Source organism: Oncorhynchus keta, chromosome 2 (genome assembly GCF_023373465.1).
Source record: "Oncorhynchus keta strain PuntledgeMale-10-30-2019 chromosome 2, Oket_V2, whole genome shotgun sequence".
NCBI classification, from domain to species: domain Eukaryota; kingdom Metazoa; phylum Chordata; class Actinopteri; order Salmoniformes; family Salmonidae; genus Oncorhynchus; species Oncorhynchus keta.
In genome coordinates this window covers 12,037,383-12,059,883 of record NC_068422.1, presented here as the reverse complement: position 1 = coordinate 12,059,883, position 22,501 = coordinate 12,037,383, and the positions used below count along the sequence as shown (strand labels likewise).

Below are 22,501 nucleotides of genomic sequence, written 5' to 3'. Positions count from 1 at the left end.
AACCCACCAGGTACAACCCTAAATCTGTAAACATGGGCACCCTAATTGACATTATCCTGACCAACTTGCCCTCCAAATACACCTCTGCTGTCTTCAATCAGGATCTCAGCAATCACTGCCTCATTGCCTGTATCCGCTACGGGTCCGCGGTCAAACGACCACCCCTCATCACTGTCAAACGCTCCCTAAAACACTTCTGCGAGTAGGCCTTTCTAATCGACCTGGCCCGGGTATCCTGGACGGATATTGACCTCATCCCGTCAGTTGAGGATGCCTGGTCATTCTTTAAAAAGTAACTTCCTCACCATCTTAGACAAGCATGCTCCGTTCAAAAAATGCAGAACTAAGAACAGATATAGCACTTGGTTCACTCCAGACCTGACTGCCCTCGACCAGCACAAAAATATCCTGTGGCGGACTGCTATAGCATCGAATAGTCCCCGCGATATGCAACTGTTCAGGGAAGTCAGGAACCAATACACACAGTCAGCTTTTTCAAGCAGAAATTTGCATCCTGTAGCTCTAACTCCAAAAAGTTCTGGGACACTGTAAAGTCCATGGAGAACAAGAGCACCTACTCCCAGCTGCCCACTGCACTGAGGCTAGGTAACACAGTCACCACCGATAAATCCGTGATAATCGAAAACTTCAATAAGCATTTCTCAACGGCTGGCCGTGCCTTCCTCCTGGCTACAACAACCTCGGCCAACAGCTCCGCCCCCCCCCGCAGCTACTCGCCCACACCTCCCCAGCTTCTCCTTTACCCAAATCCAGATAGCAGATGTTCTGAAAGAGCTGCAAAACCTGGACCCATACAAATCAGCTGGGCTTGACAATCTGGACCCTCTATTTCTGAAACTGTCCGCCGCCATTGTCGCAACCCCTATTACCAGCCTGTTCAACCTCTCCTTTGTATCATCTGAGATCCCCTAGGATTGGAAAGCTACCGCGGTCATCCCCCTCTTCAAAGGGGGAGACCCAGGACCCAAACTGTTACAGACCTATATCCATCCTGCCCTGCCTATCTAAGGTCTCCGAAAGCTAAGCAAAGTCAACAAACAGATCACTGACCATCTCGAATCCCACCGTACCTTCTCTGCTGTGCAATCCGGTTTCCGAGCTGGTCAAGGGTGCACCTCAGCCACGCTCAAGGTACTAAACGATATCATAACCGCCACCGCCGCTATCGCAGTGCCATCCGTTTTGTTACTAAAGCACCCTATACCACCCACCACTGTGACCTGTATGCTCTAGTCGGCTGGCCCTCGCTACATGTTCGTCGCCAGACCCACTGGCTCCAGGTCATCTACAAGTCTGTGCTAGGTAAAGCTCCGCCTTATCTCAGTTCACTGGTCACGATGGCAACACCCACCCGTAGCACGCACTCCAGCAAGTGTATCTCACTGATCATCCCTAAAGCCAAAACCTAATTTGGCCGCCTTTCCTTCCAGTTCTCCGCTGCCTGCGACTGGAACGAAATGCAAAAATCTCTAAGTTGGAGACTTATCTCCCTCACCAACTTTAAACATCTGCTATCTGAGCAGCGAACCGATCGCTGCAGCTGTACATAGTCCATCAGTGTATAGCCCACCCAATTTACCTACCTCATCCCCATACTGTTTTTTATTTTATTGACTTTTCTGCTCTTTTGCACACCAGTATCTCTACCTGCACATGTTCATCTGATCATTTATCACTCGTATTAATCTGCTAAGTTGTCATTATTCGCTCCTATGGCCTATTTATTGCCTACCTCCTTATGCCTTTTTTACACAATGTACAGTATATAGATTATTTTTTCCCCTACTATGTGATTGACTTGTTTATTGTTCACTCCATGTGTAACTCTGTTGTTGTCTGTTCACACTGCTATGCTTTATCTTGGCCAGGTCGCAGTTGCAAACGAGAACTTGTTCTCAACTAGCCTACCTGGTTAAATAAAGGTGAAATAAAAATTATTGCCCATGGTTTTGGAATGAGATGTTTGACAAGCAGGTGTACACATACTTTTGGTCGTGTAGTGAGTTATCTGTAGCTGCCAGCAGTGTTGTCTTTAAGTCATATAAACTGCTGTATCTCCAGTCCCAAGCCGGCCCCCGACTTCTTACCTGAGAGTGTGTTTCTGCGCTGAGTTAAATGGGGAAATTAAGTATTTTTTTATATGGCTAGTCAGGTGTTCAAAGTGGGGTGGCGAGACACCCACGACAAATCGTTACTAAGGTGATTTGTATTCTGAGGGAACCAGGTGGCCACTTTCATCAATAAATCCAGACCATAATAACCATTTGAGATGGCCTCAGAATCAGGGAACAAATGGACTAATCAAGAGGTGGACATAAATCTGCAGCACGGGTTTATAAGTATGACAGGGAGGGAAAACAGTATCTCTACCAGGCAGATACAGAGCCTTGCAAAAGTATTCACCCCCTTGTGTTTTTCCTATTTTGTTACCTTACCAGCTGTAATTTAAAAGGCATTTTATTTGGATTTCATGTAAATGGACATACACAAAATAGTTCAAATTGATGAAGTGAAAATAAATGACTGTTGTAAAAAAATAAAAACTGAAAAGTGGTGCGTGCGTATGTATTCACCCCCTTTTCTATGAAACCTCTAAATAAGATCTGGTGCAACTAATTACCTTCAGAAGTCACATAATTAGTTAAAAAAAACAGACCACCTGTGTGCAATCTAAGTGCCACATGATCTCAGTTATATATATATATATATATACACACACACACACACACCTGTTCTGAAAGGCTCCAGAGTCTGTAACACCACTAAGCAAGGGGCACTATGAAGACCAAGGAGCTCTCCAAACAGGTCAAGGACAAAGTTGTGAAGTACAGATCAGGGTTGGGTTATAAAAAAATATCCGAAACTTTGGACATTCCACGGAGCACCATTAAATCCATTATTCAAAAATGTAAAGAATACAGTACCACAACAAACCTGCCAAGAGAGGGCCGACCACCAAAACTCACAGGCCAGGCAAGGAGGGCATTAATCAGAGAGGCAACAAAGAGACCAAAGATGACCCTGAAGGAGCTGCAAAGCACCACACCAGAGATTGGAGTATCTGTCCATAGGACCACTTTAAGCCATACACTCCACAGAGCTGGGCTTTACGGAAGAGTGGCCACAAAAAAAGCCATTGATTAAAGAAACAAACACATTTAGTGTTCGTCAAAAGGCATGTGGGAGACTCCCCCAAACATATGGAAGAAGGTACTCTGGTCAGATGAGACTAAAAATTGAGCTTCTTGGCCATCAAGGAAAACACTATGTCTGGTGCAAACCTAACACCTCATCACCCTGAGAACACCATCCCCACAGTGAAGCATGGTGGTGACAGCATCATGCTGTGGGGATATTTTTCATCAGCAGGGACTGGAGAAACTGGTCAGAATGGAAGGAATGATGGATGGTGCTATATACAGGGAAATTCTTGAGGGAAACCTGTTTCAGTCCTCCAGAGATTTGAGACTGGGACAGAGGTTCACCTTCCTTCAGGACAATGACCCTAAGCATACTGCTAAAGCAACGCTCGAGTGGTCTAAGGGAAAACATTTAAATGTCTTGGAATGGCCGAGTCAAAGCCCAGACCTCAATCCAATTGAGAATCTGTGCTATGACTTAAAGATTGCATTACACCAGCAGAACCCATCCAACTTGAAGGAGCTGGAGCAGTTTTTCCTTGAAGAAAGGGCAAAAATCCCAGTGACTAGATGTGCCAAGCTTAGAGACATACCCCAAGAGACTTGCAGCTGTAATTGCTGCAAAAGTTGGCTCTACAAAGTATTGACTTTGAGGGGGGGGATAGTTATGCACGCTCAAATTCTGTTTTTTTGTTTTTATTTCTTGTTTGTTTCACAATAAAAACATATTTTGTGTGGCATGTTGTGTAAATCAAATGATACAACCCCCCCCAAAATCTATTTTAATTCCAGGTTGTGAGGCAACATAATAGGAAAAATGCCATGGGGGTGAATAATTGCACAAACCAATGTAGATGGGATGGCTTACCGCTCCCCTAAGTAATCTCCGATGACAGTCTTGTTCAGGCCCTCACCCTTGTAGAGGAACTGAGAGATGTCTTCTGGGGTGTGCTGCAGAAGGTTGTTTTCCAGGAGAAACTGGATCCCCTGGAACACAAGATGGATGACAGACAGTGGACTGTTTATCTCAATCATTGGTGAATGATTCTATCAGAGCTGCAGTATATGACAGGGGTCCATTACTAGACAACACCCACAAAAGCCATTCCAGGAATGAAATAAAAGAGGACACCAAAGAAGCCTGGGCCATATGTACAAACGTAAACATAGCTTTTATATCACTGGGGTACATTACTGGACACAACCCTGCCAAAAGCTATCCCAGAGCTGAAATAAAAGACTGAAAATGTGGCCATCCCTGAACCCTGAGGCTCTGGTCATAAACATTTCAACCAGAAAATACCTTCTTAGGATCCATGTTGAATTTCTTCCTCCCCATGGCAATCTGTTTGTTCCTCTGTGTCATTTTGCTGTGAGACATGACATGGAAGAAAACCCATGAATAACCTTCTATTACAACCAACCAACTTAAAAAAACAGCAACTTTACATGTAAAAAGGTACCGTTTCAACCTTCAGCTGTTCAGACAGACCCATTAGTGCTGTATACATTGAGCCAGATTGAATCAACTAATGATAGGAAACTGAGCAGGCTGGTAGATGACATTATAAAATACACTGCTCAAAAAAATAAAGGGAACACTTAAACAACACAATGTAACTCCAAGTCAATCACACTTCTGTGAAATCAAACTGTCCACTTAGGAAGCAACACTGATTGACAATACATTTCACATGCTGTTGTGCAAATGGAATAGACAACAGGTGGAAATTATAGGCAATAAGCAAGACACCCCCAATAAAGGAGTGGTTCTGCAAGGGGTGACCACAGACCACTTCTCAGTTCCTATGCTTCCTGGCTGATGTTTTGGTCACTTTTGAATGCTGGCGGTGCTTTCACTCTAGTGGTAGCATGAGACGGAGTCTACAACCCACACAAGTGGCTCAGGTAGTGCAGCTCATCCAGGATGGCACATCAATGCGAGCTGTGGCAAGAAGGTTTGCTGTGTCTGTCAGCGTAGTGTCCAGAGCATGCAGGTGCTACCAGGAGACAGGCCAGTACACCAGGAGACGTGGAGGAGGCCGTAGGAGGGCAACAACCCAGCAGTAGGACCGCTACCTCCGCCTTTGTGCAAGGAGGAGCAGGAGGAGCACTGCCAGAGCCCTGCAAAATGACCTCCAGCAGGCCACAAATGTGCATGTGTCTGCTCAAACGGTCAGAAACAGACTCCATGAGGGTGGTATGAGGGCCCAACATCCACAGGTGGGGGTTGTGCTTACAGCCCAACGCCGTGCAGGACGTTTGGCATTTGCCAGAGAACACCAAGATTGGCAAATTCGCCACTGGCGCCCTGTGCTCTTCACAGACGAAAGCAGGTTCACACTGAGCACGTGACAGACGTGACAGAGTCTGGAGACCCCGTGGAGAACGTTCTGCTGCCTGCAACATCCTCCAGCATGACCAGTTTGGTGGTGGGTCAGTCATGGTGTGGGGTGGCATTTCTTTGGGGGGCCGCACAGCACTCCATGTGCTCGCCAGAGGTAGCCTGACTGCCATTAGGTACCGAGATGAGATCCTCAGACCCCTTGTGAGACCATATGCTGGTGCGGTTGGCCCTGGGTTCCTCCTAATGCAAGACAATGCTAGACCTCATGTGGCTGGAGTGTATCAGCAGTTCCTGCAAGAGGAAGGCATTGATGCTATGGACTGGCCCGCCCGTTCCCCAGACCTGAATCCAATTGAGCACCTCTAGGATATCATGTCTCGCTCCATCTACCAACGCCACTGACTGTCCAGGAGTTGGCGGATGCTTTAGCCCAGGTCTGGGAGGAGATCCCTCAGGAGACCTTCCGCCACCTCATCAGGAGCATGCCCAAGCGTTGTAGGGAGGTCATACAGGCACGTGGAGGCCACACACACTACTGAGCCTCATTTTGACTTGTTTTAAGGACATTACATCAAAGTTGGATCCGCCTGTAGTGTGGTTTTCCACTTTAATTTTGTGTGTGACTCCAAATCCAGACCTCCATGGGTTGATACATTTGATTTCCATTGATCATTTTTTTGTGATTTTGTTGTCAGCACATTCAACTATGTAAAGAAAAAAGTATTTAATAAGAATAGTTCATTCATTCAGATCTAGGATGTGTTATTTTAGTGTTCCCTTTATTCTTTGAGCAGTGTAGTTTAGTCACATTTTGGGCAAGGACATTAGATATGGTACACCTGCTAAGACTGATTGAAATCACTGCATCGGCACAGATCACCTGATTGAAAGCACTGCACACCACATACTTGTTCAGTCTTGCAGTTAGAACAGTGAAAAGCAAATGCGAGCACCAATGAATGAGACCATGGGCTGTTCACCCACCTCTCTCCTACACACGTTAGTTGCTCGATCTCAGTCATGACTTCAGCTATCTCAAACTTCAAGCGCTGAGAGGGGAAGAAAAGGTCATATAATTGGTATCTTGGAATAAGCTCATTCAGAGAAAATTATTCAACCTAATGAACAGAGACAGACAGGGATTAGACATTCTGAGAAAATGATACAAGCTACACGAGCATATCAGAAAAACAACACTCTTCTTTAAAGCTTTTCCAGCTACGAAGCCGAGCCACAGCAACTTCAAGGCTACCCACCTCAATATCATCCAGCAGCTCTCTCTTCCTCCGCCGGATGTTTGACAGCTCATCCCTCTCTTCCAGTGAGAGATCCTCAGGTACTGAAGAGAGATCAGAGAGAGAAACCTTCTTAGTTTTACTGCTGATACATCTTCTTACACTGCATGACACCACACACTATCTAAGCCTGCTACAGTACAAGGACCGTTACACTAACTAAGCCTGCTACAGTACGAGGACCGTTACACTAACTAAGCCTGCTACAGTACAAGAACTGTTACACACACTAACTAAGCCTGCTGCAGTACGAGGACCGTTACACTAACTAAGCCTGCTACAGTACGAGGACCGTTACTCACACTAACTATGCCTGCTCCAGTACGATGACCGTTATATACTAACTAAGCCTGCTAGAGTACGATGACAGTTAACGTTACACTAACTAACTAAGCCTGCAAGAGTACGATGACCGTTACACTAACTAACTAAGCCTGCTACAGTACGAGGACCATTATACTAACTAATTAACTAAGCCTGCTACAGTAACATAACCGTTATACTAACTAGTTAACTAAGCCTGCTAGAGTAACATAACCATTATACTAACTAGTTAACTAAGCCTGCTAGAGTAACATAACCGTTATACTAACGAATTAACTAAGCCTGCTACAGTAACATAACCGTTATACTAACTAAGCCTGCTACAGTAACATAACCATTACACTAACTAAGCTTGCTACAGTAACAGTGATACTAACTAAGCCTGCTACAGTAATATAACAGTTATACTAACTAAGCCTGCTACAGTAACATAACCGTTATACTAACTAAGCCTGCTACACAGTATGATGACCATTATACTAACTACGCCTGCTACAGTAACATAACCGTTATACTAACTAAGCCTGCTACAGTAACATAACCGTTATACTAACTAAGCCTGCTACAGTAACATAACAGTTATACTAACTAAGCCTGCTACAGTAACATAACCGTTATACTAATTAAGCCTGCTACAGTAATATAACCGTTATACTAACTAATTAACTAAGCCTGCTACAGTACGAGGACCGTTACACTAACTAATTAACTAAGCCTGCTACAGTAACATAACCGTTATACTAACTAAGCCTGCTACAGTAACATAACCGTTATACTAACTAAGCCTGCTACAGTAACATAAGTTATACTAACTAAGCCTGCTAATATGACATAACCGTTATACTAACTAAGCCTGCTACAGTACGAGGACCGTTACACTAACTAATTAACTAAGCCTGCTACAGTACGAGGACCGTTACACTAACTAATTAACTAAGCATGCTACAGTAACATAACCGTTATACTAACTAAGCTTGCTACAGTAACAACCGTTATACTAACTAAGCCTGCTAATATGACATAACCGTTATACTAACTAAGCCTGCTAATATGACATAACCGTTATACTAACTAAGCCTGCTACAGTAACATAACCGTTATACTAACTAAGCCTGCTAATATGACATAACCGTTATACTAACTAAGCCTGCTACAGTAACATAACCGTTATACTAACTTAGCCTGCTAATATGACATAACCGTTATACTAACTAAGCCTGCTAATATGATGTAACCGTTATACTAACTAAGCCTGCTAATATGACATAACCGTTATACTAACTAAGCCTGCTACAGTAACATAACCGTTATACTAACTTAGCCTGCTAATATGACATAACCGTTACACTAACTAAGCCTGCTAATATGACATAACCGTTATACTAACTAAGCCTGCTAATATGACATAACCGTTATACTAACTAAGCCTGCTAATATGACATAACCGTTATACTAACTAAGCCTGCTACAGTAACATAACCGTTATACTAACTAAGCCTGCTACAGTAACATAACAGTTATACTAACTAAGCCTGCTACAGTAACATAACCGTTATACTAATTAAGCCTGCTACAGTAATATAACCGTTATACTAACTAATTAACTAAGCCTGCTACAGTACGAGGACCGTTACACTAACTAATTAACTAAGCCTGCTACAGTAACATAACCGTTATACTAACTAAGCCTGCTACAGTAACATAACCGTTATACTAACTAAGCCTGCTAATATGACATAACCGTTATACTAACTAAGCCTGCTACAGTAACATAACCATTATACTAACTTAGCCTGCTAATATGACATAACCGTTATACTAACTAAGCCTGCTAATATGACATAACCGTTATACTAACTAAGCCTGCTACAGTAACATAACCGTTATACTAACTTAGCCTGCTAATATGACATAACCGTTATACTAACTAAGCCTGCTAATATGACATAACCGTTATACTAACTAAGCCTGCTAATATGACATAACCGTTATACTAACTAAGCCTGCTACAGTAACATAACCGTTATACTAACTAAGCCTGCTACAGTAACATAACCGTTAAACTAACTAATTAACTAAGCCTGCTACAGTAAGAGGACCGTTATACTAACTAATTAACTAAGTCTGATACAAAGTATGATGACCGTTATACTAACTAAGCCTGCTACAGTAACATAACCGTTATACTAACTAAGCCTGCTACAGTAACATAACCATTACACTAACTAAGCTTGCTACAGTAACAGTGATACTAACTAAGCCTGCTACAGTAACATAACCGTTATACTAACTAAGCCTGCTACACAGTATGATGACCATTATACTAACTAAGCCTGCTACAGTAACATAACCGTTATACTAACTAAGCCTGCTACAGTAACATAACCGTTATACTAACTAAGCCTGCTAATATGACATAACCGTTATACTAACTAAGCCTGCTACAGTAACATAACCATTATACTAACTTAGCCTGCTAATATGACATAACCGTTATACTAACTAAGCCTGCTAATATGACATAACCGTTATACTAACTAAGCCTGCTAATATGACATAACCGTTATACTAACTAAGCCTGCTAAACAACCGTTATATGACATAACCATAACCGTTATACTAACTAAGCCTGCTACAGTAACAAACTGTTATACTAACTTAGCCTGCTAATATGACATAACCGTTATACTAACTAAGCCTGCTACAGTAACATAACTGTTATACTAACTTAGCCTGCTAATATGACATAACCTAACTAAGCCTTATAACTAACTTATAGCCTGCTAATATGACATAACCGTTATACTAACTAAGCCTGCTAATATGACATAACCGTTATTCTAACTAAGCCTGCTACAGTAACATAACCGTTATACTAACTAAGCCTGCTAATATGACATAACCGTTATACTAACTAAGCCTGCTAATATGACATAACCGTTATACTAACTAAGCCTGCTAATATGACATAACCGTTTACTAACTAAGCCTGCTACAGTACGATGACCATTTCACTAACTATCAACCGTTACAGTACGATGACTGTTACACTAACTAACTAAGCCTGCTACAGTACGATGACTGTTACACTAACTAACTAAACCTGCTGCACAGTATGATGACTGTTACACTAACTAACTAAACCTGCTGCACAGTATGATGACTGTTACACTAACTAACTAAACCTGCTGCACAGTATGATGACTGTTACACTAACTAAGCTTGCTACAGTAATATAACCGTTATACTAACTAATTAACTAAGCCTGCTACAGTAGCATAACCGTTATACTAACTGAGCCTGCTACAGTAACATAACCATTACACTAACTAATTAACTGAGCCTGCTACAGTAGCATAACCGTTATACTAACTAAGCCTGCTACAGTAACATAAGTTATACTAACTAAGCCTGCTACACAGTATGATGACCGTTACACTAACTAAGCCTGCTACACAGTATGATGACCGTTACACTAACTAACTAAGCCTGCTACACAGTATGATGACAGTTACACTAACTAACTAAGCCTGCTACACAGTATGATGACAGTTACACTAACTAACTAAGCCTGCTGCACAGTATGATGACTGTTACACTAACTAAGCCTGCTACACAGTATGATGACCGTTACACTAATTAACTCTGCTTCAGTACTATAACCATTTCACTCAGTTTATCAGAGTCACACGCATCAAAGATACAAGTTTACAGTTTTATTAGTCGTATGTACAGGATACACATGGTATTCACCATCCAACTAAATGCTTACTGGCAGTTTCCTTATGGACAAAGCAACAATATGAAATAATAAAATCTAATACGTCTTAATTAGTGGGAAAAAAGGCTAACAGTCTTAATTATTCCACATGAAAGTGTTTTCCAACCCTTTATAAATGCGCGGGGGTATATTCTATTAATAAAACCAATCCAGATTCATTTATCTTTTTTCATTAACGCAACCTTCGCCCTCAACTCTACCCGCCCAGGGGCTTAGAGCTGGAGTGAAACATATCTCACTGTGTGTGTAACTACCAGAGAGGGGTCTCTGTGATCCGACTTCATTAACCCAGCTGAGAGGCAGATATTTAGTGTGCGTGTAGCCTCTTCATAAAGCAGGAACATGACAAGCCTGATATCACAGCCAAGCCTCTGCATATACGAGCTGTGGAAACATACAGTCTTTACTTCAGAGCTTCCCTTTAGACAGAATTTAAGCAATGTCTTGCCATTTAAAAGTGCACCAGGAAGCCTAGCTCAAGAGAGGCCTCGAACTCATTTGGCACGAGGTTGTACACGGCTAAGGGGTCCAAACAGTGATTGCCGCCGCGATATTAATAACAATAACACAAAAGCCTGTGAAACGTCTAAATGACTGTTCCTAACTAGCATATGTAGTCCTGTGTCCGGGCTGGATGGGGGTAAAGGGTTCTGCTTTTCAGGGAGTGTGACAGACAGTAAAGGGACTTCCTTCTGGTCCATGATAGTAGACTACGTGCTGCTGTATGACAACAGAAGGGAAGTAGAGCGACAATAATCACTGACTGGAGTTCAACATCAAAATAGAGCCATTAATTAGCTGGCTAACCTCAGGGTTAACCTCTTCGGTTATACAACCTACTGGAACTGTGACTGATGCAATTTGTTTCCATTTAAGTTTCAAGTTGACACACAGCAGGCAGCGCTCAATTGAGAAATTAGACATTTGAAGCGGCACAATGTTATCTATGATAGAAATGACATGTTCCATTTCACCACTCTACTGTATGTGTCTTACTGTTCCCAAGATCACAGGAAATCTGTTTCCCCAGAAACCCACTCGTGTCTATTTTGATCATAATGTGGATCATCCAATGCAAATTTCATTATTGCCTTTAACCGCAAATATTTTAGACTCATGTTATTTCTCATCATTTGCTTGTTGGATGGATGACATTCTGCATGGAGAGAATGTAGTCTGGTTTTGTCTGAGGCCTGAGGAGGTCTGTATTCAGGTTAATATGACCGTCTGGGAAGACTCATCTCTGACTGATCGAATTCATCGTGGATGTTAATGAGACAGTGAATCGGATATAGCCTGGTTAAACCAGACTGAATGCTACAGACTGAGCAGACCATGCGAGTACAGCATTCAGTTTGGTTTAACCAGGCTAGATGAGAGGCTGAGCTGCCTTCAGAAGCCTCCCTACATCACATCTGCTCTGACCATTACGTCACCCTACAAAACACACCTTCATTTATCAGATCAACAAGCAAGGCAAAAGGTCAGGAAGGTACATTTAAATGGGTAATAAAATGGACCCTTCTAGTCCAGTGGTAGTGGACATTAAACATGACAATAGGGGTCTACAAATTATATTTCTAATTCAATCCCTCCTGACAACTGCCCTCCGGCTCAGCCAAAGAATGAGTTTAGTTGTCTCCAGTCGACAGACAGAGGAGTCCTTTTCTTTTTTAACTGGCATCGTCCAGATCTCTGACAGTCACAACAACTGACACTAGCAGGGTCCAGATCTCTGACAGTCACAACAACTGACACTAGCAGGGTCCAGATCTCTGACAGTCACAACAACTGACACACTAGCAGGGTCCAGATCTCTGACAGTCACAACAACTGACACTAGCAGGGTCCAGATCTCTGACAGTCACAACAACTGTGACACTAGCAGGGTCCAGATCTCTGACAGTCACAACAACTGACACTAGCAGGGTCCAGATCTCTGACAGTCACAACAACTGTGACACTAGCAGGGTCCAGATCTCTGACAGTCACAACAACTGTGACACTAGCAGGGTCCAGATCTCTGACAGTCACAACAACTGTGACACTAGCAGGGTCCAGATCTCTGACAGTCACAACAACTGTGACACTAGCAGGGTCCAGATCTCTGACAGTCACAACAACTGTGACACTAGCAGGGTCCAGATCTCTGACAGTCACAACAACTGTGACACTAGCAGGGTCCAGAGCCCTGATGGTCACAACAACTGAATGGTTCCTTTATCAACAAACCGGTTGTCCTTTTATCGGTTCATGTCTCTTCATCTTCTGCACGGTCTAGCTGCCACAGGTATGTCAAAGTTGTATCTGAATTGGATTTCATTTGAGTTTCATCTGAGTACCACTGAAAGAGCTACACAGTGAATGAGATCTACTCCAGTGTGTGGAGCGATGGCTTGGGTTGGGTGGGTGCAAAGCAGGGGGCAAAATATATTTCAACATGTGCACCACAGAGCAGAGCCTCATTTACCCCCCCAAAAAAAAATTTCAAAATCCCAACAATGAGGTCCTCACACACAAAAATGACCAACTGTTCACTACCCTCCCTCTGCCACTAGGGTAACTGATGACACAGAAACAAATTCTGACTGAGCACCAAACATAATCTCAGATGGGATGATGATACATTTGGGGGCAGAAAGCCCCCCTCAAAACATTATGTTAAATCAACCCAAAAGTGTACATTTCATCACATTCTTGCCACTTTTTGGACTGGACAGTGTAGTAAATCATAAATCAGACCCTTAGTGACACTAAAACCCCCACTCATCCCAGCTTGACCAGTGGAACTGAGTGGGACTTAGACCAAATCCCATTCTCACTTACGGACTGTACATGAGCCAACTTCCCATGTTAAGAGCTAAACTGGGTAATGGTCACAGTCTGGTCTGTTACTGTGTTGGGGCATGAGAAAACCCCGTCACCCAAACATAAGGTGGAATGGGTCCGCAATCAAAAACATGTTGCATAAAGCTGATTTCATTATTATTGGTTTTTCCCCACTGCATCAGGGATCGCGTACACCGACGTTTCAGCTTTGCAGTCTTCTTCAGTGTGTAAGTGCAATTTTCTTTGAATTCAAAACAGCATTTATAAAGAACAACTGAAGACAGCAGGTACTTTTAATCAGGAATGTGGCTTTTCTGGTCTACAATTTAGTCACAAAGAAATACAGAATTATAGGGTGTGGGAGTGGGCACGAAGAGCAATTCATGAATCAATTGGCTTAGGTGTCTCCTCATTTGGATAAATTATATCAATTCCTGAGATAGCTTACCAAAAAAGGACATCAGGCACAGTCGTTCATAAATAGTTGGACTGACTCATCAATGATATGCAAAATCTGGTATGGACAGTGTTCTTGTATAACAGCCTAAATGTGGCCTTATAAAAGGAGGAGGTGAAGTCTAGTTCTGTGTTCACACCATGTGGAGATACAGAAATTAATTGATCTACCTACATGGCTTCTCTTTTAAGTCATTTGTTGTCGTAATCACATCCTGCCTGGTGGATTAACTTTTTAGATCCAAAGCAATTCATTAATATACGGATTTTGTTCTATAAAGTGTCTCGCAACTGGCGAGGTGATATCTTGATGTCTGATAGTGGATTTATGTTCTCCGAGGCGTACTTTTAAGATGCAGAATGTTTTTCCAATATACATCTTATTACAAGAACACTAACATATAAATAACTCTATTAGTAGTGCAAGTTCTACATGGCCTTATCTCATAGGTCCTAGAAGTCTGAGGGCATACTAAGTTAAAAGGATGTTCTATGAATGCCTCTTCTCTCTGACCACATCTGATTTAACCAATATGTTTGATAGATTTCTTGATCATTTATAGGTGATACGGGTGGATTCTGGAAGTCAGAGGAGTCTGAGGATAGTATATGTCAGTGTACACTGACATGCATACAGACACATGCACAATGGTGCTGCCAGCTGGCTTTAACCCCCACAGCTCTTAATCCCAATCTGACCATGGGGCTGAAGACCCCAGTGGAAGTGTGATATATACACACAGAGGAGTTGTTGGCAGTGATAACATGGACACAGTAACAAACATCTGTAGTCTTGTTTAGCGGTTCGGTGATGTGACCTGGCAGTATGTCAAGGCACCAGAATGTGGGGAATGATTAGTACAGAACAAGCCAAGGGGTTATGATGAGTGTCTGTATGTTAGTCAGTGCAGCTAATTTAAAGGGGTTTCTTTTCATGATCGTAAGATCTGGCATCTGTATGAACTTTTCAATAGTTGGGAATGTTGCGCCTCACTGCTTTGTGGATCCAGATAAAGTGAATTGTGAGTGTGATCCCTATTCCATTATTTTACAGTAATAGCTCACATCATTGCGTGAGAGGACAGCAAAGATTTTGGGGGGGTAATATCTTGGGGTTTAGCAGCCTCTGTGGGTCAGGACTCAGAAGAGATCTAAGATCTAGTACTGAGGGGTTAAACTAAACTGTCATCCACGGATTACATAGTTTTAATCTGCTGTTTTCGGGAGCGGACCCCTACTAGGGGGTGATGCATCCGTCTGGGTGGTCCCTCTGTCCTGGTCTGTCCGGACGTCATGTCCCCTTATATCCAACATCTGCTCAGGGTCACCTCTATGATGTAAGAATTGGATTTGATGTGCTGGGGGTCTTATCTCCACGACCATAAGCCTGCTGCCAGAGCATTCATAATGGTGCCAGTTTCTGGCACCCACTTCTAATCAGAGGGCTGGATGGGGGTTGAGTGACTGAGAAGACCGAATACGAACCCCTGGCTGGCGATTGCTGCCTGGAGGTCCAGGATGTTGTTGCTTGTCTTGTCTTACCAGGCAGAGTAACATTGTCTTTGGCTGACCTGCTGCAGGCTTAAAAGACTAGACACACAGGCCACTTCAAAATAACAGTCACCGAACACCTACATCGACATCTGTATATATTGTGTAGTTAGGGTGGATGTTTGTAAAAATCTTTACATAATCTGTACATAGTGTAGTTAGTAGCTAAAAACACACCTTTTAGAATCCCTGAAAATACAAGCACAGCACACCTCCTCCTTTTAGAATGTGAATTCCATTCTTGTCTTCTCAGGGTTGAGGGCTCCAGAGAGCAGCACTTACCTAGCATGGCCAAGAAACACAAACCCTGTAGCCTCCAGCATCTATGTAGCCGCTCGCCATCTCCTTAATACTGGATCTGCTTCAATTTAGTTCCCCTACTAGTAGTGAAATAAGATGCATATTACTCAAGGAAAGTGAGGTCTCCATTTCTTTTGATATTTCTCCTTCCCTCTTTTCCTTCTACAGCATCCCGGAGTCGCCTCTTCACTGTCGACGTTGAGACTGGTGTTTGCTGGTACTATTTAATGAAGCTGCCAGTTGAGGACTTGTGAGGTGTCTGTTTTTCAAACTAGACACTAATGTACTTGTCCTCTTGCTCAGTTGTGCACCGGGGCCCCGCACTCCTCTTTCTATTCTGGTGAGAGCCAGTTTGGGCTGTTCTGTGAAGGGAGTAGTACACAGCGTTGTATGAAATCTTCAGTTTCTTGGCAATTTCTAGCATGGAATAGCCTTAATTTCTCAGAACAAGAATAGACTGGGGAGTTTCAGAAGAAAGTTATTCGTTTCTGGCCATTTTGAGCCTGTCGAACCCACAAATGCTGACGCTCCAGACACTCAACTAGCTGAATTAAGGCCAGTTGTATTGCTTCTTTAAGCAGGACAACAGTTTTCAGCTGTGCTAACATAATTGCAAAAGGGTTTTCTAATGATCAATTAGCCTTTTAACATTATAAACTTGGATTAGCTAACAATGTGTCATTGGAACGCGGGAGTGATGGTTGCTGATAATGGGCCTCTGTACACCTACAGTATGTAGATATTCCTTTTTTTTAAAGAAAAATAATTATAGTCATTAAAATCAGCCGTTTCCAGCTACTATAGTCATTTACAAATGTCTACATTGTATTTCTGATCAATTTGATGTATTTCTGATCAATTTGATGCATTTCCGATCAATTTGATGTTATTTTAAATGGACAACAACTTTTCTTTCAAAAACCAGAACATTTCGAAAGTGACCCCAAACTTTTGGACGGTAGTGTATTTTCTACTCTACTCCATCCCGGTCTCGTTCTCCTCATTTTATAACTCATACAGTCGGGGCAATATACTGCACCCAAACAAAAATTCTGTAGTACATGCCAACCCTTCCAGACAGTTGTACGTGCTAGTCTACCCTCTCTTCCATTGCAATGAAACAGTATTTCCCATAATCAATTCCATACATGGTGTTTCTCGACAGATAAGGCAGCAGTACTGGGACACTTTATGAGACCCTCTCAATCCCTCTTTAAACCAAGTCTGCAGTGCCATTGATTACTCTCCCCTTAAGGAGAGTGTGTGTCTACTGTCTAGCCTAATCCTTCAATGTTGTCCCACAATACAATAAAACTCCATATTAAATGGTCCAAATTAGCATAATAATGTTTCTAAATCTCCTGTTAAGCTGTTGAATAAGGCAAGATGGTGGGAGGACCTGAAAAGGCTATTTTAAGGATGAAAAAGAAAAGTTATTCTCATTTTGGTAATCTCAAAAGAATCAAATCAACACCTTTGTGGCTTTAAATATAAAATGTATCAGATGGCCCTCAAAGAAGAAATGTTTGTCTTCTTAAAGATACAGTGTGGAAGGAAGACCGTAAGACACAGGATGGTAAAGAAAACAGGAGTTACTCTAACAAACCAGAAGGGCAGAGAGAGAAAGAGAGAAACAGCTGAGTAGATGGGCTAGTTAGCTGAATGGCTGTATCTGTTGTAGCCATTAGCCTATGGCTGTAGCAACCAGATACTTTGTGCCAGCCAGAAGGTCCTCCAGGCAGGGTTAAAGCTACAGACCAGCTGCCCACAGCATGGCAATAATGACTTCCATTAGGAAGTCCTCCCACACCACTCACCCTACCGCCACAACAAAGACTGCTGGCCAACTCTGTTCTGTAGACTCAGGGCAGGAAACCACTAATGTCTGGATTCATATGAAACTTCATCACCCCAAAGACTCAAGCAGTTTGTATTGATGTTCTTCTCAAAGAACATGTTTCCTTGCCCAGAGGGTGAGATTCATAAATGGCCATGAATTCAACATAAAGGGGTAAAGTAATAACTTACTAAACTAAATCGCACCGGGCAGTTCTGTCAAGTTGCCAATTTCTGATAAGAAAAGCCTTTTGACAGAGTCAACTGACCCTCAACACCTCAAACTATCACCCAAAGAATAAACACATACATTTTCAGGCCATAGAGCATAGAAGGAAAGCAGTTTCCCACTTAGTGTTTCTCACAGTCAGTTAGGGAAAAGTGTGTTGAGAGAGAGGGAGTCACTAAAGTTATCAGGATCCTGACAGAAAATACTGTCAAGACACACAGCACTTAGTAAAAACACCATTCAAACAGAGCACTTTCCTTCTATCCCCCTGATAAAGGCAAAGCTGAAAGTGTCCCTGCAGAGGAACTAGAGGCTCAAAAAATAAAAAATAAAACAGCATCAAGCGAGTGCTGGCCAATTTGTAGCTCTATATTGTAGTGGGTTCTCGTCTTTCCACTTCTGCTTTAACTCTACTAGCCTAACTACACGTCTATAAATAGACTTGGTGCCATAAAACACTTGGGAGTTAGGGTCTGTGTCACATGAGAGCAGACATCTGTCTTGTGGCATGTAAACAGAACAGAGGATTGCACCAAGTGTAGAGAAGCAGGAGTAAACACGCAGTAATTAATTCCATATTCTACTCTACTCACTGCCATAGTTTCTGTGTGTGTGTGTGTGTGTGTGTGTGTGTGTTCTATGCATGAGGCAGTATGCATGCCCATTATCAGCCCATATAAGAAAATGGCCTAATCCTACACCATGGCCTAATCCTACACCATGGCCTAATCCCCCCCCCCATTACTAGCTAGCAGCCAGGCAGTCAACTGATGGAAAACAAATTATGCCCCAATTTTGACCATATGCTGCGCAGTGCAGCTCCATGACATTACACTCTGCACTGCACTAATTTCAGTTGAAGAGGTTTGGCTTGAATTTAAAAAGCATTTTAACCAGCGCTGTTGTACGTGATTAGCTGGGGTAAATTTAGCCAGCCAGCATAAATGCATTGACTTTGTGTGTCTGTGTACAATGTGCGTGTGTTACATCTATACTGTTGTTTTAATTCATGCAGTACAACATGTAATCGTTTCCATGCACTGATCTTCCCAGTGTGAACACAGGACATCAAGCCTCTTTGTTCTGCTACCCCCCGTCGCCATGCCACTACCCCCGGTCGCCATGCCGCTACCCCCCGTCGCCATGCCGCTACCCCCCGTCGCCATGCCGCTACCCCCCGTCGCCATGCCGCTACCCCCCGTCATCCAGTGTCTTCCTATGTCCAAAGACTACTCTGTGCTTTACAGATATTCCCTTTATCTATGGAAACATTTGAATAAATTAATTTGACTACTGCCGCATAGGCAAAGTGTGAGCTTAGTTATTTAAGCATGATCGTGCATAAATTATAAATAAATATAAAGCTGTAAAACCTAAAAACCAGAGGGAACAATGGAAATGACTGGCGTTGGCAATGTCCTTATATGATGCTGTGACAAAGGCTTGTAATTGTACATGTAGATACTGCTTCCCTAAAGACCAAGTTTTACGTTAACAAGCCATTGTTACGCATCCCTTTAAATCTTTCCTCTTCTGTCCATTGAGTTTGAGTGTATACACACATACAGACCAATAGGAATACAAATCTATGGCGAGTAAATCTAATGGTGAATGAGCGGTTGAACAGCACTCCAATTCACTGAAGGGCGGAAACATAACCTTGAAGAACAATTGTGAAATGTCCTTTTATATTCATCATCTCCAGCACCACTTCAACATATGTGAAAATGGCACGTTTCTATGTTCTGCAGTAAAAAACAAGAGGAAGATAAGTGTTTCCAATGATCTCAACCAATTAGTAGGCAATGTCTACAATCACGATACACACCGATGATATCATTGGAAACACTCACCTTTCGCCATCTTCACATTCAGTAGGTTGATGTTGGGCCGGTCCTGGAGATCATTAATATGAAGTTGAAAAATATTGAAACTTTAATTTAAATAGGCAATTAGGTTTCGACAAGGGTTATGTAGAGCGTGAAAAGGGTTAACGCTACAGCAACAGGATGGACCAGTGAGACATGTAGAGGGTCCCCTCTTCAGCGTCTGCTAAACTCTCCCATTTTAACCCCAACAGATATCCTGCTTTTCTTCTCAAGACAAATGTTTACAATACATGACCTTCGCCCCCTGCCTTGGGTTGTCTCTTCTTTCGCATCATGCAAGCAGCATTGAATACCACAGGCTGTGGTTTAGCACTGTCATTTGAATCAATCCATTCGGAACAGGTGTCACTGAAGGTTCTAATGAATGAGCCTGTTTTGAAAGCCTTCCAGCCGAAAAAGTCGACTTTCCTGTTGAAAAAGACGTTTATCTGATATTTTCACCCGTCCAGGGCATTGAGCAGCCTTTTCAATAGAACTGCTTTGTAATGGAAAGATAAGCCTAGCTTAAAGCTCCGGCACGAACTTCAAAGAAAGTCAGCGCAACAGACATATTGACGACGAAGCACATTGCTGCATGCGTTTTTACGCATTCACCACACCGAGTTCAATTAATATGCTGAGTATAGCAAACTTAACACCTTCCTAATAGAGTTGCGCATCCCCCTTACAAGTGATCATAGCTTTCACCTGGTCAGTCTTATGAAAATAGCGGGTGTTCTTAATGTTCTGTGTACTCTATGTATATGCCCTCCTATTTGATGGATACATATCACTTGTTGTCTCACTTGATGATTAAGAAATGTGTCCAGTAACCATCCTCCACTAGACCTCTCAAACTCCAGGCAGCATACTGCCTTCTCCCTTCAGTTTTCCGCCATTAGCTTCGCTCACGACTGCCTCATGTGATCTACAATCCCGATCCTGCGTTAACGTTTACAAAATCGTCAATAATCGCTTGCAGCACGGCTTTCAAAACATATGGCCCTTTCAACCGCGAGAAGAATCATTACAATAAAAAATCTATACACTTACTGTAGCAGTTTTGCACAGATCCATACAACTATGGGTGCTTCCATCCGATGAAACTACACTTCCAGAGTTAAGTTTACACACAGGTGTTCGCCTCTTGTCTTCAGTCTGTCTTCAGCAAACAAGCACTGTAGCGTGGATATATGGCCTTGTGGGAACACTAACCGTACAAAGGTGTGTATCAATTTACCTTTTTTTTACGATTTCTCGCTGAAATAAAAGATACGGTCCTTATGCTTCCAAAACCGTACTGCAAGCAATGCATGTTAAATGTTCAGAGTCTGGGATCATAATTAACAAAATGCCCCACTTCAGAAGCCGCCTTCGCCCAGTGACTTAATAAGTGTAATGGAATGGAACGGAGTCATGATCAAAGGCTATTTTTACCCTACCTATATTTACACCCATTTATGACAACAGTTGACAAAATACCATTGCATTTCTTAATACCTTACTGTTAGAGGGAAACAAATACATTTCTGATTAAATGCATGCAGTGGTTACAACTATTCATTGACTCATGCTTTACGGCGCATAACCTATATCAGTCCATCCACACACCAAAGCAAATTACCATGAAACAGAGAGAGAGAGACGGTGAGTGAATCATCGTGAGTCTTACTTTGATATTCTTCGTCCATCTCTTGAATGCAATGATGAGAGTCCAGAAATCAGATCGGTGGGTCAAGGAAGATGTGTTTTATTACTGGCTATAAACTGTAGATACTTCAATGACAGACCGACGGCTCACACATAGAGCTGAGCTGTGCAGAAATGCAACAGCGGCATGTGTCAATGACAAAATCCCTACATGAGAAATATATGCTGCCACCAAATAAACATCTATGTATTATGTGTAATAAAAATGTCAAAGAATTTGATGTATTTAATCCAACGAGAATAGCTATCCTGCCACTACAGAACCCTCTCGATGATCCTGGTTACTCCAAAGCGATGCAAAGGATAGCGGATTCTTTACTCTGCGATGGCAACGTTTACCATACGTCATCCCTTCGCTCCGCCTTGGGGTTGACAGACAACCCCTCCCTTCATACAAATGTTTAATTAATTCCAAGGAGCCTGCACAGTGAATTCGGAAATTATTCAGACCCCTTGACTTTTTCCACATTTTGTTACGTTACAGGCTTATTCTAAAATTGATTACATCGTTTCCCCCTCAATCTACACAATAGCCCATAATGACAAAGCAAAAACACGTTTTTAGAAATGTTTCCAAATTTCCAAAAAATAATAATAATAATAATAAAATATCACATTCACATAAGTATTCAGAACCTGTACTGGGTACTTTGTTGAAGAACCTTCGGCAGCGATTACAGCCTTGAGTCTTCTTGGGTATGACGCTACAAGCTTGGCACACCTGTATTTGGGGAGCTTCTCCAATTCCTCTCTACAGATCTTCTCAAGCTCTGTCAGGTTGGATGGGTAGCATTGCTGCACAGCTATTTTCAGG

At 42.4% G+C, this 22,501-nt stretch overlaps 1 protein-coding gene across 4 annotated transcripts in view; it reads right to left on the bottom strand.

Moving 5' to 3' along the window:
- LOC118372940 (cytohesin-3) overlaps positions 1-22,002 on the bottom strand; it is a 49,516-nt gene extending 27,514 nt beyond the window's left edge. The window contains exons 1-5 of one of the 4 annotated variants that reach the window (XM_035758988.2): positions 21,650-22,002; positions 6,765-6,847; positions 6,493-6,557; positions 4,465-4,531; positions 4,030-4,148 (exon numbers count right to left, since the gene is read on the bottom strand). In XM_035758988.2, coding sequence (XP_035614881.1) covers positions 4,030-4,148; positions 4,465-4,531; positions 6,493-6,557; positions 6,765-6,847; positions 21,650-21,668 — 353 coding nt within the window. In that variant the 5' untranslated portion in view covers positions 21,669-22,002. Of the gene's footprint in view, positions 1-4,029; positions 4,149-4,464; positions 4,532-6,492; positions 6,558-6,764; positions 6,848-19,962; positions 20,199-20,783; positions 20,899-21,030; positions 21,350-21,649 lie in introns of those variants that run through there. The other 3 variants (XM_035758990.2, XM_035758991.2, XM_035758989.2) reach the window with 3 other exon arrangements.
- Between the last annotated feature and the right edge of the window lie 499 nt (positions 22,003-22,501).